The following is a 19307-nucleotide window of genomic DNA, read 5'->3' as shown; positions in this document are numbered from 1 at the left end:
AGTCCCATACAACCACGTACGGCCGTCTGGTCGTAGTTGACTGGCCGGTAGTTTTACTTCTCATAACACTCGTTTACTGGCATATTGCTCAATTCCTCAGAAAAACACACGGCACAACATGAACCTATCGCTTTGCTATTGTGGCATGTGTTTAAAGACATGTGCTGACGGACACTTGAATCGACAATGTCACGTGTTAAAACAGAGTACTATACACGATAATAAGGGTTCACAGAGGACATTGTATTGAGGCTTTAGTAATACTTCATATTTGACAGTTGTTTAGGTGTTAGACTGGAGGTCACCTCTGATCTTATTTTAGAGTGCTGCTCCTGAACAGAGAATAAAGAGCTATTCGCTAGAACACAGAGAAAGAATTAATTTAATTTTCAAAATCATAATACAATGTAATTACACATGGATGTAATCAAATTCCTTTATTAATCACCATTACCTGACGAATCGAACATAATTGTATAACTAGTAATTAAAATCATAGACACGATTCGATAACAAATGAGATATTGTGTATTGTGTGCCCTTAGTAGCAGCATAATGTCGATGCTAGTCTGTAGTCCGTTTGAAGTAAATTCAGGTTTTGCACGTCATATTAACTTAAGGTTTCATTTCGATTCTTGATCTTGGAAGAATCACTGAGAACAGAATGTAGATTGTAGAATATCTCTGATTCCTCAAAGTTCAGCCTCAAAAGCCTCCGACAGGTTTTTGTCTCAACGTTTTACTGCTCTTGATCCTCCTTGTACCCCTAGAATGAGCAGGCTGGCTATTGTTCAAGATGAAGCTGTATTCGGACTGAGTACAACTCGTCGACTTGGGCTTGGACGCTTTGTTACGTGACTCTCGCTGAAACTTCAGTGGTGTTTCGAGGACCGGCTCTCTCTCAGATGTATCGGAACCTGTAAGTAGTTTACTATCATTGTTTCTCTAGAAATAGGAATGAGTCTCATCCTCTCATTTCAATAATTGCACCTTAATCTTCATACAATATTAATATAACATTCAATCGAAATGGTTTACTCCTGCCGATTGTAAGCTTTAATCATTTGTGACTCTAATTTAAATGACCATCTCACTCACCCTTACTCCCCGCTTCTGTTGCACTGGAATATGTCCTGTGCTTGTATCGGTGGGGTAGCAGTTTGTTCTGGCCCTGCATGGCCCTGTCCTTTGCTGATCTACTGTACCAAGACAGAGACTTTACAAGTCTGTCCATTTCCTGCTTGTTTGCAAACACTGTCCCTGACTGGGGTCGCTCCCTGTACACTGAACATTTTATTAGACAACGTTAAAAAGGGTGAAAACTTTAAAACATTGTGTGAAGAATTAAAACATTGTGTGAAGAATTAAAACATTTCGCACATTGAAAACAGGATCATATTGTGAAACTTATAACAGCATTTGGTCACTATGGATATTTCAACAAAAGTTAATAGAATTACGTACTAGCCATTGGGAGACCATGACAGGCGGAGTATCTCGGAACTAGCGTACATTTTGGTCCTCGTGGCTCCGTAAACCGACTCTCAATCTCCGACCTTACTTTCTGTAGAAACGTTTTATCATACACTAGACAGTGAGAATATGATCGTTGATATATTTAAATTTTAGCCGCTATGATGACGAAACCAACACTCGACTTAAATCGTGATTGACATTAATACCATCGACATTGCTCAACCTGTACAGTTCTACTATGTGTAGTTATTGTGTACCACTGTACCTTATTAATCTTCTCAGTAGCAGCCCCGAATGTCAATCCCTCAGTATACCTCTTACCGGGACTGTAGCCGGCGTACCTGTAATGTTAGTTGTAATGTTAGTTAGTACCTGTAATATTAGTTGTAATGTTAGTTAGTACCTGTAATGTTAGTTGTAATGTTACCTGTAATGTTAGTTAGTTCCTGTAATGTTAGTTGGTCGATCATGTTCTAGTTTCTATGATAACCCCGTAACGCTGGTTAAAATTAGTTATTAGAGAACATATTCATAACCATTAAGAACACGTATGTGTTTTTATTGTCTAATCAGTAATCACGTGACATTTTCATAACTAAAATATTGGATTTAATTTCACAACAAAACACGTTGTAAACCTACGTATATTGTTGCGAAGTAATAACTGATGTCAAGTATTGACGTATATGTCAGGTGACCGGAGATTGCACAATAACACGTTTGTGCACACTGGCAGGCCCTTTTATATATTCAGATATTTTAGTGCAGTTCCACCTAATATTGAATAACGCAAGATTTACAATCGTAACTAATAACCAAATTTTCTACATGGTCCTCGCAATTTGTTTATTACTTATTATTCTTATACTATATTTTAAACTACTGTATGTGTGTTATTATTCTTAGATTTGTAGAGCCATTTTACCATGTGGTAACTGAGTACGATTAGGTAAGGTCGTACGTTTCTTTTATTATACACTAGCATAGTGTGCATTGCTTCTTTATTCTGTTGTCTTAATTTTACTGCTTTGTAGTACTGCTATGCGACATGTAATTGTTAACGTGCTTATTGTTTGTGTGGTGCTTGCTGGGCATTCATGTTTTTGTCGTTCAACTTTTACCAATGAGAAGCCATTTTAGTCTACAATTATAAATGTTTCTCTCATAACCAATACAATCTCAGTTTTGTAATATTACCATCGCTAAGTTTATAACACTAACCCGGGAAGATGTCCCGCAAAATGAGGTTTTCCTGCAGTGTCGTACAATTTATCGTAAAAGTTGTGACTTGTCGTGTAATACTCCATTTATCTTCCCTGATATGAGATACGTTAGTTACTTTGTTTAACGTGAGATGTAAATTCTTATCTTATCACTTATCAGTGGTATGGGATTTAGATTGGAATGACTGTCACTGAGTAAGCTATTTAACTTAAGCTGCTTAAGTAATATCTTAAGTTTCCTATTTCCTTTGGCCCAATGTAAAATCGGAATTTAAGTGAGAAAAGCAAATAAAAATGGCCGAGTATGATAAGAAAAAGTGGTATGGTGACATAGGTGACATTTAAAATAAATAGCATTCAAAAATAAAAAGCGTTATTTAGGAATAAATGGTATTTTTAAATAGTATCAAAGCAAGCGAATATATTCTATATCGAAAACACGAATCAAGAAGCTTACAAATGTTTAGCACTTTAAACTTTATAAAAAGCACTTTAAACTATTTAATAAGCTCTGATAAAGCTATGAAAATATCCGGTCCCACCCTTCCTTCAGAGCAGCCAACCTGCCAACGTCACAATATCTGCACTTTGAAATCGCACTTGCAACATTCAAAAAAACATTATGTAATTGTGCAGTCGTCAACGGCCAGATTTAAGAGCATCATCTCAAAACGTCCCTGGAACTCAATCAGATATCATGTCAAGAGGAAAGAGAGTCAGCATACTATAATCGGTAATTTGATAGAAGCAAGCCTCATGCTCAACAATGAACATGTGACAAAATATCTCCTGCCATTATAAATGCTGCTTCATGATTGGTTGTAGAGCGATATTTTGCTGAGGAGTTGGCTCGTGATGATAATCAAGAAAACTTTAGCAAGCAATAAAAATTTATTAGTTTTTCTTGACAGACGGTTAGATTAAAAGTAATGTGGCACTGTACGACACGTTCCATGCATTTTTTAGGATAGTAGGTAAATTGTTCGAAAAGCATGTATGGTTGATTATTGATGTCAAGGTAACACAGTATACCCTCCACTTCTAATTCAAATTGACAGTCGGCGTGTAATTGATATTGACTTGCATAATAGTGACGCTTAGTTGTGACGTTTAATTGTTGTGCCTAGGAATTCACACATCTTATATTACTTGTTCCTTAGAATCACTCTGAAACCGGTATGCTTTACTAAAAAGTATAGTACGAAACATTCACCGAGCGCATTTATCGAAACATAATCGTTTCTTCCGAGAAAAACAAAACGGTTTCAGAAAATCGAAAAAAAGCGATGCTTCCTGAAAAGTAATTGCTAACAAGCTGTTAGCAATGCGGCTTTGACTCGTTTTTGGAGAAGCACACAGGGGGCCGGCATGTGACATTCCTCGCAAAACACAGGCAAAACTCTTAAACACAGGCAAAACACGTAGGCTCGCTGGTAAACAATCACAATTTATCAAACTCAAAAGACGCGACAAGAAGACGAGACGAGGGTGAGAAAGTTTTGTAGTCAAATAACGCAAACAAGTAACGGTGGTCTTACATCATGCCCGAATAGTAATATCAGGTCATGTCACACGTTGCTACGGCAACAGAGCATTGAATGCATTAAGTGGATTATTCGACAGAATTTTTGATATGTTCCCAAAATATTTGCTTGTTCAATCAAGATTATTCAACACTAACGATGATTCAATTTTGTGTAAGCAGAGGTAACTTGAGAGCAAGTAAAACTCGTCATGGATCAAACACAGTTAGAAAAAAGGCTGGTTAGTTTTGATGATTGAGTCCTGTTGAAATAAGATTACATTCCGAAGAGATTAGGAACTGGGCACCTGTACTGTAATGCGATCACGGCACATGCAACCGCTCCTCAAGACTCAGAACATGACACCTTGGTTACAAACAATTCGTGACCATGGTAACCGACCACCACAAAATTGAAACTAGAAATGTCGAGAGGCCAGAATAGGCCAGGTGTAGGTATGATTTGGGCAGGAGTCAGGTACACAGGCCAGCTGCGGAGATAGCTTCATGAAATTACAGTGTTCAGAAGTTCGGAGCTTCGCAATTTAAAATTACTGTCCGTTTGGTAACAATCCAGAAATTTGTATTCCTACAAGAAAGTTAAGATTAAACTGTTCAGTTTCAAATGTTCAGAAATGTTGCAAAGTTTGGAATGTTGAAACTTAATGATTTTTGCAGTTGGGTGAGAAGGCCCCGTCTTAAATTTGCAGTTTCCTGACCTCATTCAGTCCGAGACATGCAAGCTTCGTGGAATAATCACTTAGTATTTGTTATTGAGAGACTGTAGCCAGTGAATATTACAACATGTTCGTATAACTTTCCTGCCCATGCAATTACATGTTGTGCTCGCATATTTATGTAATAAGGTAAGTTATAGAACTCCTGACGAAACGAGTGCCGAAGGCACGAGTTTTGTCAGGAGTTCTATAAATTGCTTATGGTACGGCACAAGACAACAGTCTTGGGAACATTTTCCGACCAAAATTTTGAAATTTGGTGCATTTTAACAGTGTCAAATTGGCAAAAAACTGTATCTACTTCCGACACAAAGTGTTCATTGTCCAATGAGCATCCTGCCATGCTGCTACCATCGTGTTACTCTCGTGGTTGCCACATGACAGCTTACCTAACTGCTATTGGACAGCGCACTTTTGTCACGTGAGTTACATTTATTGAGTACAGTACGGAATAAATGTAAGTGATCAATATCGATGTCAAAGAAGACGCTTGCATTCTAAAAGGAGTAAGATATTATGTTACAAAGAATGAAATAGTTTGGCATGCAAATTGATATTTTAATACTTCACAGTGAAATGAACTTCCGCTCTCGCGGGAAAAGACAGCTCTGTTCCTACATTTTTATCATTGTCTTCAATTTTATTTGGCACCTTTCCAATAGACATATTGTTGCAGTCAAATCTCATACTTATTTCGACGTGTCCTATCTGGTTGGGCAAAGTAATCAGAGTGTTTGTATCTATTGAAACCGTTTCCGTCCATCTTGATTGTACTTGTTCTACTTCAAAGTCGTCAAAGTCTGTAACTAGTTGGGAACCGTCAGATGTTTTTAGCCAAATAAGTGCTTCGGCGAGTTCTTTATCCAATTTAGATTTCTTTGCTTCTTTTGGGGACACGCACTTATCCACCTTTCTCTTAGTATTCATGCGTGATGTTTTTGGTGTCTCTATGATATGTGTAGAATGAGCAGTCGTTGTTGAACTTGGACCTGGGAGCATTTCAGACGCTTTACTTGTTGTAGCTACCCCATCAGTCACGTCTGATGTTTTAAGTGACTCACTTGGAGCCGACAGAACCTCGGAAACTGTAGTAAGAGCATCCACACTATCTCTACGATAAGTTGCTAATGTTGCTACGCTCCTGTGCCTGGTCCTCTTAATGATATCAGTTTCCGTTACACCTGCATCAAACAGTGTGTTGATGGTACTTGTTCTTAAGGAATGATTAGTCGCCATATCATCTTCAGTTATTCGTTTCACTGTTTTGTTTAATGTATTGATACCTATTGGAGTATTTGTGTACCACACATCATCATGAATTGGATTCTCTAGCTTCTTGGGAGTAAAAAACAGTGCTTTATTCAAATCTGCTTTATCAGGTAGCTTTGATAAATAAAACTTGAATAAATTCGTGAATGAATTCTCATTACTTGGGTTTTCGTAATGTTGTACAGGACGTGGGTCATTCTTCTTGTGCAGACCTCCTTGATTAGCTTTTGATTTATTTTCTGTATATGTGACCTTGTTCATTATTGGTCCACCTTCTTTCAATACACAATCTTCGAACTGAAAATTGTAATATCTGGCGTTTCGCAACTCTTCTTTACCGCGAAGAGCGAACAACCAGCCACAAAGCCACAGTAGACCGTCTACTAGCGATATTGGCGTAGCAGGTCCTAGCTGTCCACTCAGCCAAAGTTCCCTATGTACACCAGGGTCTACAGCAGGTGCCTTCTTCTTTTTGTGAGGTGGACCCTCCTTCTCCAGATGTTTGATGTAGCCGTCCACTTTCTGGCGGCAAGTCAGAAACTCTGGAGCAAGGCTTAGGTTCATGGTAGCATCCTGCTCCACCAAGTATCTGTTTATTCCATGAAAAATGCTTATTAAGCTTTCAGGTGCATAGTGGTGTCCGTCCTTTCTTCTTATCTCAACTATGAACTTTGCCACCATAGTGTTTATCATTGAAGGAACACCACAGTTCAGCGGGGCATACCTATGCCCCAAACGGGCGTGCTCCTCTCTCCAGGTGTTGTACAAATTGACCGCGAATTGAGTCGATTTTCGTGTATTTTCCGGTATTCGACCTTTCCTGAGATCTTCAAGTTCATCTTTTTCTATCAAAACAATACGAGACGTCATTATGTAAACAAAACAGTGCGATTTAATTTCAAATTGTTGGTCACCATTTCCTGTTACAATTTATGAAAGTAGTTCCTTCCGAGTTCCGATCTACTCCACTAATTTAAAACGTTTGAGATGATAATTCATTTTTCAAGTGGCCGCTCTTTTGTCACGTGAGTTACATTTATTGAGTACAGTACGGAATAAATGTAAGTGGTAAGTATCGATGTCACAGAAGAAGCTTGCGTCAAGCAAATTGTGAGCTGTGAATCTAATTTTGCTTAAGCGTGAAATCCAGCCCTTCTCACTGGCTAATATTGGTCACGTTATCTATCAGCTGACTATACCTCGTGACTGCGTCACTCGGTGACCACGTGCCCGACTGGCTGGTGCCGTACCATATATTTGCTTATAAGTATGTCAGAAGCTTCCAGCGGAAACCGTATATTAAAGAGAAAGCTTTAAATTATAGATCGGCTATTTTCTTAGCATAATAATATGTTGATCTCTTCGTTCATTTAGAAATCATTCCAGGAGCAGCTATACAGCCGTTAGTGATTGGGTTAATTGATATTAGGTTACGAAGAGAGACGGTGTAGTTGCTCTATTGGTTTATCTGATTACGTGAATGTTAGCCTCTATGACCCACGCCTCACAAGCGAATGTTTAGTTCTATAATTTTGTCTGGATGATGTTTCTCAGTTTTGAATGAGAATACAGGTCTCGTTTTCAAAAGTATGTGATTTATAGTATGATATCTAGCTCCTTATATGGTATGTAGATTGTAGCTCCTTGTAAGCTTGTAAAAGGTGACGGGATTCGCATACTACACATAATACACGTTTTGTCCATATTTCCAAGAATTTGTTAGCTGATTATTGGAAAGGTAACAGTCATTTTATGCTCTAGCTAGTTGTGCCCATCAGATCTACCTTTAATTCTCCGTGGTTGTGTTTGGGACAACACATTCCTGAACAGAAATGGTCGTGGCAAATTAGTTCCCAGAAAATATCCATAATGTCCTAACCATTATCCTGTATAGGTTTGACTACAAGTTTATTATATTATATAATATATATGCTCTGTAGCATCTTAATTCTTATAAAGTTGTAAGCTCATAAAAGATGGCGGGATTCGCATGAATCTTCGGTCCTTATTTCCAAGAATTTGTTAGCTTATCATTGGAAAATAACGTAATTTCATTTTAAATATATAACAGCTTTACTAGACGATGTAACCTGTTAAAAATTAAACCCATTATCAACATTTAAACCGAATTTTGTGAGGTATTGAAGAACCACCTCACACTCGACCAAAATTCAAAGACTGCCAACCATAATATCCTCGCCACATTGTTTACTCTCCTGTTGAGCTTGACGGCCCCTTGAGCTCTGGTAATCCCGAACAGATCTGCAGACAAGCCTTCTCCGCATTAGTTCTCCCGGCTTCTATCCGCGATGTGAGTAGATAGGCCAACACCTCTTTTAGATACTGAATACACCTCCTGACACACCCTCTGTTGTGAAATATGCTAGGAATGCTTTTAAAACACGCGGAAGTGCTAAGCTAGCGTTGAGTAGCAGTGAAGTTTAGTTCTTTGAACGTGCAATCCTTAAATTCTGACACCTTCGTGTGCATTTTGTTCAAGGCTTGTTAAGTTAGATTAACAAAGTACTAGATAATAGATATACAAAGCTAACTTTTTAACGGATGTTATTGCGAAAAGACAATATTATTTCCTTCTATTAAGTTCATATGTACAGTAGCTTGTACTTATTTTAAGTTAAAACTTATTCGCTATCTTCTAGTCATTTAAATTTAATGTATTATAATTACTAACCTGGTAGTTCTGTAAGAGTAGCTACCAAACTATTAGTACTCGCAATTTGAGCATTGGAAATTTTGGAGATGTTCAGCTTAATAATGCACTAATTTTCCTGGCAAACCAACGCCCGTAGTAAGTGGTTTGAACACCATGACCAGCCATTGGCGCCTTCTAGAACATTTCTTTAGATCGCATATTATTCCGTTGGATTGCAATCTGCATATAATTTCTCAATTCTGAAGAATATTCTGTTTGCTAGACTGGAGGAAGCGCCATCAGACATGGTCAGTCGGTTACTAAATTTCACAATATTACTAAACGGTCTTGTTATAGCTATTATGCTAAGATAAGTGCTCCAGACTCCAGAGCAATGGGTTGTGCTCTGGTTCGTGGGACTGTTTTACACGTACAGTGCTATGTTCGTGGTTTTACACGTACAGTGAGCTATGTTCGTGTTAACTTTGTACTTGGCATTGCAAACAAGGATCGACCAGGACGGCAACACACAATTTTGAATTTTCGTATTAAGACAGCTTTTTATCTGTAGTTAAAGCTCTAGCTAGAAGTCAGAACGGGAATATTGTTGAAATAAAGACATTTTTTTATAAATAAACGGTTGAATTTTTAAATAAAGGTGAAGCCACTTTAAAAATTACAAAAAAAAAATCAATCCGAAAAGTTCTGGAGCAAATTAAGGGGACATACACCAAAACCTTTTTTACCGGGATTCGGGATTTGACTTCATATTATGAAAATATAGATAAAAACAATCAGATTTGATACATTGAAAATTTTTTTAGAGTACGCACTTTCGAAAAAAACAATTTTCTTTTAGGAATTTTTTTAATTTGGTAAAGTCTGTCACTGAAATACCGATAATTTAGACAATTTTTACTGAACATCACTTACAATCCGTACAAGAAGCCCTCCAAAGGATTATATAATTGAACAATAAATGACGAAGTTACAAACCAAACAAGGTCGAGAGAAGCAAAATTGAAATTTTTGCCTACTATTAAAGTTGTACATTTTACAAATCACCCAGGTCTAAGATATCGCTTCAAAAACAGGATTTCTCTCAATTTTGAGTTTTAGGGTATGAAATCTGGCCTCAAAGGTCTTAGTAAATTTCATGTAAAAAAAGGGCCGAAAATGGCAGATTTAAGGCTTAAAATGCCTATAACTCAAAAAGTATCAAAGTTTTTTTTGAAATAATTTGTACAGAATCGTAAGACGGATCTTTTAGTACCAAATTTATAATACTTCAATTCAAGACACAAAATTTTTTTTTAAATGTCTACAATTTGTACAAAATTATTTAAGACAATTTTTCTTCTAAAATATCCTAAAATCATCTATCAATGCAATGTATCAAATCTTATTTTTTTAATCTATATCTTCATAATATGAAGTCAAATCCCGAATCCCGGCAAAAAAGGTTTTGGTGTGATATGACTTACCAAGAGCTGGTTAACAATGCTGGTGATGGGGGGGGGGGGGGGCGATTATATAAATCATATCATAATTCTCTAAATCTTTAAACTCTAAAATTGTGAACTCTAAATTTCATGATAGTGATATTATATTTGTTTATAGTGAGCATATCTTTAAATTAATTGTAATGAGATATTATCTTAATAAAGTTCTTAAATCTTAAATGTTTGTGGTCCGTTTCTATGATATTTATATTTTAAACTGTGACCTTTTAGTCCATTTGAATAAACCTAGCATGCCTTGGTTGCAGCATAGCTCCACTCATAGGTGCACTCAGGGCCCGATGTAATTGATATGACCAGTTAACTGGTCATCTGGTGTTTCTGTGTCCCTAATTTTGTTTACACTTGGTCACTTGTCAAGGCACGTACATGTCTTTCGGCTAATATTTTTACAATAGAGTATTGTAGATAATACTTTGTGTAAAGACTTTGAAAGTTTGTTGATCAAAAAAATTGCTGTAGTTCTGGTTCCCGCCTGCGTGTTGATCAACACGCAAGTTGGCAGTATAACTTATATTACGATTATCGTTTTTTGTGATAGGGAGGGGTCCCAGATGAAGTCTGAAAAAATAAATTATTAAAATATAATAATAATGAATTATTACATAATCCAAAACTAGAAGGTTTTGCATTGTAAAGTGCTCCCGTTACACATATAAGACTCTATTTCATGAGGCTATAATTATCTGCTGGTCATTGATTGCCCAGTGGTAAGACTGTAAGAGTAACTGTAAGACTAAGACAAATAAACAAAAATGCAAGCTTTCGAATTTTCATATTCTATAAAATATATCACATGTCCTTACTTGAACTTGATTAGGTCTCCTCAATCATTATAGAGTAGCCTTCAGGCTGCAACAATGAACTCCCCTTTGTGTCGTATCATTTCTTTTTAGTGCTTGCGCGGTCACCAGCAAACACACTATCTGTCGATATCTGTGTCTGTGTTTCCTGAGAACGATGCAGCGTCTTCCAGCAAACATTTCAATCAATTCTTTTACGGGTGATCACTGGATCTTCTTCCATGCGCAGAGGTCCAATAAATGAGGTATCTAAAAAGCCTGGTGTCGGGCACTGGTTTGTAGGTTTATAACCTACCAAGACCTGCGCCGAGTTGGACTCGTTATACTATAATATATAGATCTATTTTTGTAAACCTTGTAAACCTTGTAAACCTTGTAAACCTTGTACAAGGGGGGACCCTTGTGTTCGAGCTAGAAAATTATTTAAGACAATTTTTCTTCTAAAATCATCTAAAATCATCTATCAATGTATCAAATCTTATTTTTTATCTATCTCTAGTCTCTACTATAATTCAAAGAATTATTTCTGATGTATGTACGACCGCCCACGTGCAAATCAGACGAGAAATATGAAGTTGCATAGTGACCATGGTAACGAGGATTGTTACACGCACGTGCACGTGCAATGATTGTTTTAACGTCATTATGATCGGTTTTGTTGATATTACGCTGTGTTTAGTGCGAGCAACATTTTAATTGGCTGTATCTTCGGTTGTGTAGGATATTTTTTGACGCGATTTAAACTTACTAACAAAAAATACTATTAGCTTCCTCCTTGTGAAGCTGTGACCACGGGTTTTCTATCTCTACTATAATTCAAAGAATTATTTCTGTTGTACGACCGCCCACGTGCAAATTAGACGAGAAATATGTAGTTGCAAAGTAACCATGGTAACGGTGTTGAAATGTGCACGTGCACGTGCAATGATTGTTTTAACATCATTTTGATCGGTTTTGTGGTAATTACATTGTGTTCAGTGCGAGCTACATTTTAATGGGCTGTATACTCGATTATGACGGATATTTTTTGATGCTATAAAAACTGACTACCAAAAAATAGAAACCTACTAGCTTCATCCCTGTTACCACGGGCTTTCTAGTATCTTCATAGACATAATATGAAACCAAATCCCGAATCCCGGCAAAGAAGGTTTTGGCGTGTGTCCCCTAAAACGAGATATGACTTACTAAGAGCTGGTTAACAATGCTGCTGCTGCACGCCATCGCACAATTTCACTGCTTTTACCGATTAAATATGTGTGCATTCCTTCAGAATAAATAAATATCAGATATAAATAATATCATAATTCTCTAAATCTTTAAACTCTAAAATTGTGAACTCTAAATTTCATGATAGTGATATTATATTTGTTTATAGTGAGCATATCTTTAAATTAATTGTAATGAGATATTATCTTAATATTAAGTTCTTAAATCTTATATGTTTGTGGTCCGTTTCTATGATATTTATATTTTAAACTGTGACCTTTTAGTCCATTTGAATAAACCTAGCATGCCTTGGTTGCAGCATAGCTCCACTCATAGGTGCACTCAGGGCCCGATGTATAGTAATTGCTATGACCAGTTAACTGGTCATCTAGTGTTTCTGTGTCCCTAATTTTGTTTACACTTGGTCACTTGTCAAGGCACGTACATGTCTTTCGGCTAATATTTTTACAATAGAGTAATGTAGATAATACTTTGTGTAAAAACTTTGAAAGTTTGTCGATCAAAAAAATTGCTGTAGTTCTGCTTCCCGCCCGCGTGTTGATCAACACGCAAGTTGGCAGTATAACTTATATTACGATTATCGTTTTTTGTGATATGATAGGGAGGGGTCCCTCCCTATCAAATTTCAAAATATTACATAACTTTCCTGGAACAGAACAAAAGGAATTATCTTTATTAAGTAATAATATCCTTATCAGTTATCATGTCCTCATTGCTTAATAGCACTTTTAGTACTTAGTATTCAGCAAAGTGCACTAATATATATAATAATATAAGCTAGTGTAGAAATTTCTAGAATATCCTAATTAATGAAGCTCCAAGATGAGCTACGAGGGTCTAAACTTTCTATTATATGTCTGACATCGTACTTCGTAGCTATACAACTACGCGATAGTTATACCTGATAGATAATTATGTAAATATGTTATATTTTGGCATTCGTGGTGGCTATGTTTTGTTTTGTTCGATTTTTCCAGAACATTTCGCCAGGTAGAATGTTCTAGAAGACGTCTACCAATAAATGAATAGTATGTTCAATGGAAATCGACCATATAAGTTATAATATACATAGGACATATGTCCTTTTAGCACATATTAAGTATCAATAGTTGGTAGTTACAGTACTTTAAGATTCCCAGCCAGAAGAGTACGCTAACTTTCCTGTGCCCCGCCAGCATTTATTAAGCCAGCAGAGTAGCAGGGAATATTCTAGAACTTCTAGATTAATGAAGGTCCAGAACCACCTGGCAGTATTTCAAGCTTGATATGCAACCTCTGGCTGCTTATTCATTATTCATGCAATCGCATCAACATTGCAATTGCATTTTCTTCGTCTGCATTTCATGTTCGTCGTCTTTTGTCTCCTGTTTATATTTTTCATTTGTTTTTATTTGATTTTGATTCAATGGCTGCGAACTCTGAAAGAGACTCTCTTCGGGTAAGTTTTTTTATAAGCGATCAATTTTTTCGTGCGGCATCGTTAACCTAACTTGACTTGTAATTTGACTTTTTTGCTTAATATTTATAGAAATGTGGAAACTAAAGCCAAAAGACCACTAAAAATGAAGAAAACTCCCCACATCTCAGTTCGCGATTTTCGCAAAAGTGACTTCCCCAAAAAGTCCGGGATCCCCTCAAAAGTTTGGTCACGGGTCCTAGTTTGTTGGTCAACTGCTATGTCAGAATCAAGTTTCACAAAAGTTTCAGGTTGAACCCCCCCCCCCCCCCCCCCCCCCTTAAATCAAATCACTGGGCCCATAATGGCACCTTCTTTGTAATGATTGCTAGGTTGGGTTGTACAAGCTGGGATCCGGCGTGTGCAGACCATTGAGCAATGAGCTTACATTAATGAACAAATATTCAAATATAACTCTTGCTATGCGGTAATGAAATTCATTATTCTGCTAACTTAATTTCACATATCTTAAAGTCTTAAAGCAGACCTTATCTTACTCCCTTTCTATATGGTGCTCGTGGTATCCGGTATTTCCTTGAAAAATAACGATTATCCACCTGAGGCAAGACTTTGAGCCGTCCTTACTTTAATTTATTCGGATTTCATAAGTTCTTACTTCGTTGTTGGATATTGACCGTTCAGAAAGTCTACTAACAATACAATTTGTGTTTGTGTAATACTGGTTCCCAAGACCTAAAGTTAAACTATTTTACATTCCGATCCGATCTTGCTCCCTTTCTATCTCCTGTACGTGATACCTTACAAGACATATTTATGGCGGCCTAATTTGCGACGACCGAAATTTTGGCGGTCCGAAAATATGGCGAAATTGAACAAAAACCGTCAAATTTCGGACGTCACAGAAAATAAGGGTATTTTTCATCATTTTTTGTGACAGTAAGCAGTAAGGAAATTTCTGAAATTCGGTAAAATCTTGTAGGTTTACAACCTACCAGGACGAGTTGGACTCGTCGACGGTCCAATATATGGAACAGATATTTTACGAGTATCACCCGTTAAGTAAAATCATGTTCAAACTTAGTCTGTATAAAGACTGTAAGACTTTCATGTTAGCACATACATGTATCTTAATGCAAATTTAAACTGTATTGCTTGACATTCAATTCGTCATTGGTGTGGTGATAATATTTGTCCAAAGATGCCAGAATTTATTTATTTATTTTACTTGATATTACTTTTTAGAAACAATATAAAGCAGTGAAGGCACAGTCATTGAAATAAGCTAAAAGATAATGCGACGGATTCTATTACGACGACCGAAATTTTGGCGGTCCGAAAATATGGCGAAATTTTCGGAAAACCGCCACATTTCGTACGTTATAAATATGTCTTGTAAGGTATTCATTATTTACAGATCGTGTTCTAAAAGTTCTGCTCTAGAATTCAGTGAATTCTACTCCTATCACGATTTGAAAAATCGTTGCAGCCTTTGGCTGCTTTTATCTTTATCCATTCTGAATGCTATTTTATAATTATTCCTTTTTATTTTAAATGCTTTTTAAATGCTTCTCATAATATATAACAGGTACTCAAAATTTAGCAAATTTTCCGTAGGCCTCTCTTCCATAAAGTTATATTGTAGGTACGTGAGATTTGTTGGGAATGTTTTTGTTATCTTTTTACGTTTTTGTAATACTATTACATTTTTGTAATACCATTACTGAAATATCTCACCAAAACAGAACTCGTGATCATAAATTTATAATATCCCGATGTCTGTCCTTTATTTTACCTGTTATTTGACGCCTTGTACGTGTTGGAATGTTTTATTTCTGTCACACTGTGATAATACCTTCATCGCTGTTACAACAAATTATCCTCTATAGAATGGTAGAAAAGTTAAACTTACCTGGCTAGTAGCTCCTATTTCAAGCATTATTTGTTTCGATCTCTCTCGAGACTCCATTTCCGTATCTGTTTATTTTGCATGCAGCCAAATATAGAATGTTTAATATTGTTAGCATGATACAATCGTCAATTTTGTCGTGCTTGAGTATGAAAGTCAATGATCATTTTACTTTTTCATGGCCATGGTACGTGCTATTTTATGTTGAGAAGCATCACACTATTGATCGATTTGTCCGTCAAGGCAAATCGCCTTCCTAGATTCATTTTTTATTTTATATTTTGAAGTCTCATCAAGGTAAAATGAATCTAAGTACATAAATCCGCCTTTCGATCGAGTTAAGGCCCTATCTAGGGCCTTATTCAGTTAGGGCCCTATAAGTCTGAAGTCAACGATCGAGTCATCGAATCATCTTTTACCGCTGAAAATAACCATTATTTACACGTGCCTGCAAAGTACCACCTGGTTCAGCACCAGCTCTGTTTCGTTACAGCTAGCCAGAGTTTTAATTAAGGTTCTGAACCTTCTACACGAGTCCGGGGCCAATGATCGGTTGGGATTTCCCGCTCCACATTATGTCATGAGACCAGCTTTATATTGATATCCAACGCTGTGGTCATGTTTCGTAACAGCAGGAATTTCAATAATGTCAATGAACATTCTAGAATAATCCTACCTACCCCAATGATCAGTTGAGGTGTCACGCTTCACTTTAAATTATGATGCCAGTTTTATTCGTATAATTAATAATAAGTTCATTGTCCAGATCCAGGGTGTTTCTATAAATATGCGATGGTTCTAGATTATATCATATATATATAAAAACAGTTAATCCACATTCCAAAAGTATTAAAATATTTGTTACTTTTAATTTTATTTGGGTTCATTTTCGCGTTAGCTACTCAAGTTTCCGTTAACACTGTTTTAAAAATGGTTTTGTGCAGAATTACGCTGCGGTCTAGTAACTTATCTGCGTCTTAAATTTGGAAGATAACGGTTTTCAATGTAAAAGTTGTGCAGAAAATGATGTAACATTTAATTAAGTTTGATTTTGTGACGCAAATTACCATTGCTCAATTCTCAAGCATGCAATATATTACTAGAACTGGTAACGCCCCAGAAACATTACAGAGATAGTTCTTCGTTTCTTGAAACTTGTCCTTCCTTGATAAGGTGATATGAAGCAAGCTAAAGCTGTATCGTATTACTGTACAACTTAACTTTGATCCATAAATACTCTGAGATATGCTATTCTCAAGAATAACCTATTTTACTTTTATTTATATTTTATTTGTATTTACTTTATTTATTTTACTTTTATATATATTTAACTTATATATTATTATTAGGGCCTGTCATGATATCATGGATCGCTTAGGTTCCACCAGGATCTGGTAATCCTCATAATTCTGCGGCCTCTGTGTATCGTTATCTCGCACAACTCCGTAAGACCCTTGTGAGTTTGGCATATGAAAATTTGCAGCCTTCCAGACATTGATTGGGTTAACGAGGTGTCGTACGTCACCTCATGATCGGGTGACAGGGGGCTGACCAGGCCAGAACCCAATTGATTGGGTCTGAGGTAATGTTATTATGAGCCTGAGGTCACGTGACTGTGACGTCACCAGAGCTTGTTCTCTGTTTCCCGCTCATTGGACCAGGTGAGCTTGCATGCTTATGAATGTAGGTGTAAGTAAAGCTGTACTGTAGTTTATATCTAATTACCCCCTATTATAGAAACCGTAAATTTATTTTCTGACAGAAAGCTAGAAATTTACCAAAATATCGACATTGTTATAAAATTATTTTGATGAACATTCCTGACCTAAAATTGCACGAGAAATCGATTAAACTTGGTTTCAGAGCTCAACAATGCTTCCTTATGCCTTAAAATCCATGTTTTATCGATACAATCAATATTATGATTTATGATCCTGTTGATTAATTAGTAACAGGTAAAAAATACGCAGAAACAACCATCACACCAACATTGCATTCTTAACAATAACGGGTCGATTTCGAGTGACCAATAATCGTCGTGATGATACGTCATGTGTTCCTGATCATCATATCATAAGCAATCAAGAGACAGGAGCGGCAAGGTCAAAAGGAAATCGCGTCACTTGCAGAATCGCGAATTTTCCCATTCCCTGCGACAAAGCGCGATTTTTGACGCTTGCCGAGACAAACAGATCTTCGCGACAAATTGCGATTATTCCAGTTCTCTGAGGACCAAATTTGCGCATTCTTCTTTAAATCCGAGGGCCAAATATCACGTTCTTTATAATTATATGGAACTAATCACATCCACAGCCTTCCGAATGTGGGTACGGACCGAAAAAGCTTGAAACATGAACAAAAGTAGTTTCCAGAAAAACTTTGAAAATAATTTCGATTTAGAAAAGTTTCGGTCCGAGTCATTCTCGATAGGTACAATTAGGAAAGTGCCTCAATATGTAAGTTACTCTTCTTATTTCTATATAAACATAACTTTTATAATAATTTTTACGTAATAATTATAATAATTTTCTATTATCACTAGAAGCCGCACAGACCTACTATCTACACACAAACCAACTAGTAATTTTCATTACCCTAATCCTATGAACCAGTGCATCCCTAATTCATAATTCGTGTAACAACATCATGAAAAAGAGTCTGTTTAGATCTTAACACTTAAGATTATTAATATAGATGCTATTGTTTTGCCTGACGAGTCTGTCGCTCCCGAATCTATCTATACTAACAAGCTAGTTAACTAATTTATGACATCTAACTTAGCTCTGCAAATACATTATCTTTCACCGCAAATTCGCCGCGATTTTGCCTAGTTTGACTTGTTGCGGCGCCGCGATTTTTGGCCCAAATAATCGCAATTTTCTTTTGTCCTTGAGGAGAGGCGGTTGCTTTAAATCAATGGTTTACGTTATTTTTGTGAATTCGACCCCTGTTGAAACGGTTATCACACTTTGTAACTGCATAATGTATTGAGGATAGCTTTACAAATAAGAGGATCAGTAAATAAAATTGTTACCTGTTACTAATTAATAAACAGGATCATAATATTGATTGTATCGATAAAACATGGATTTTAAGGCATAAGGAAGCATTGTTGAGCTCTGAAACCAAGTTTAATCGATTTCTCGTGCAATTTTAGCTAAGGAATGTTCATCAAAATAATTTTATAACAATGTCGATATTTTGGTAAATTTCTAGCTTTCTGTCAGGAAATAAATTTACGGTTTCTATAATAGGGGGTAATTAGATTAGATATAAACTACAGTACAGCCAGGGGTGTAGGAAGCGGGGGGGGGCAGGGGGGCCATCGCCCCCCCCCCCCCCCCCCCCCCCATGAAATCTGGTCAGGGGCCAAAAAGGGCCAACTTTTTAATTTAGGTTTCTAAAAATTTTTGGGGAAAAACATTTTTCCCCCGAAGTCAAAAATTTTCTAAGTCAAAAATTTTCAAGGTTATCTTGGAAACTATGTACTTTTGTACATGTTTCATGCTACCCTGATCATTATGAGCCAAAAATATTTTTTTTCGGTTTTC

General features: G+C 36.6%; 1 protein-coding gene across 1 annotated transcript; it reads right to left on the bottom strand.

Moving 5' to 3' along the window:
• Positions 1-381: 381 nt before the first annotated feature.
• LOC134821850 (uncharacterized) lies at positions 382-2793 on the bottom strand. Its single transcript, XM_063832669.1, has 5 exons — positions 2698-2793; positions 1742-1817; positions 1465-1564; positions 1099-1284; positions 382-917 (listed from the first exon to the last, which is right to left on the bottom strand). Exons 1-5 carry the CDS (start codon positions 2781-2783, stop codon positions 706-708), a joined length of 660 nt encoding a protein of 219 aa, XP_063688739.1. The 5' UTR covers positions 2784-2793; the 3' UTR covers positions 382-705.
• Between the last annotated feature and the right edge of the window lie 16514 nt (positions 2794-19307).

The sequence above is a fragment of the Bolinopsis microptera genome, chromosome 1 (assembly GCF_026151205.1).
Source record: "Bolinopsis microptera isolate Bmic1 chromosome 1, MBARI_Bmic_1.0, whole genome shotgun sequence".
NCBI lineage: Eukaryota > Metazoa > Ctenophora > Tentaculata > Lobata > Bolinopsidae > Bolinopsis > Bolinopsis microptera.
The sequence above is the reverse complement of the archived record's forward strand: the minus strand, read 5'-3'. Positions and strand labels throughout refer to the sequence as shown.

Excerpts from the sequence above, each read along its gene's own strand:
- LOC134821850 (XM_063832669.1), bottom strand. The coding sequence starts at position 2,783 with ATGGAGTATTACACGACAAGTCACAACTTTTACGATAAATTGTACGAC. Across the intron at positions 1,818-2,697 it reads TTTGCGGGACATCTTCCCGG|GTACGCCGGCTACAGTCCCG; the intron begins GTTAGTGTTATA and ends CTAACATTACAG. Across the intron at positions 918-1,098 it reads AACAGAAGCGGGGAGTAAGG|GTTCCGATACATCTGAGAGA; the intron begins GTGAGTGAGATG and ends AACTACTTACAG.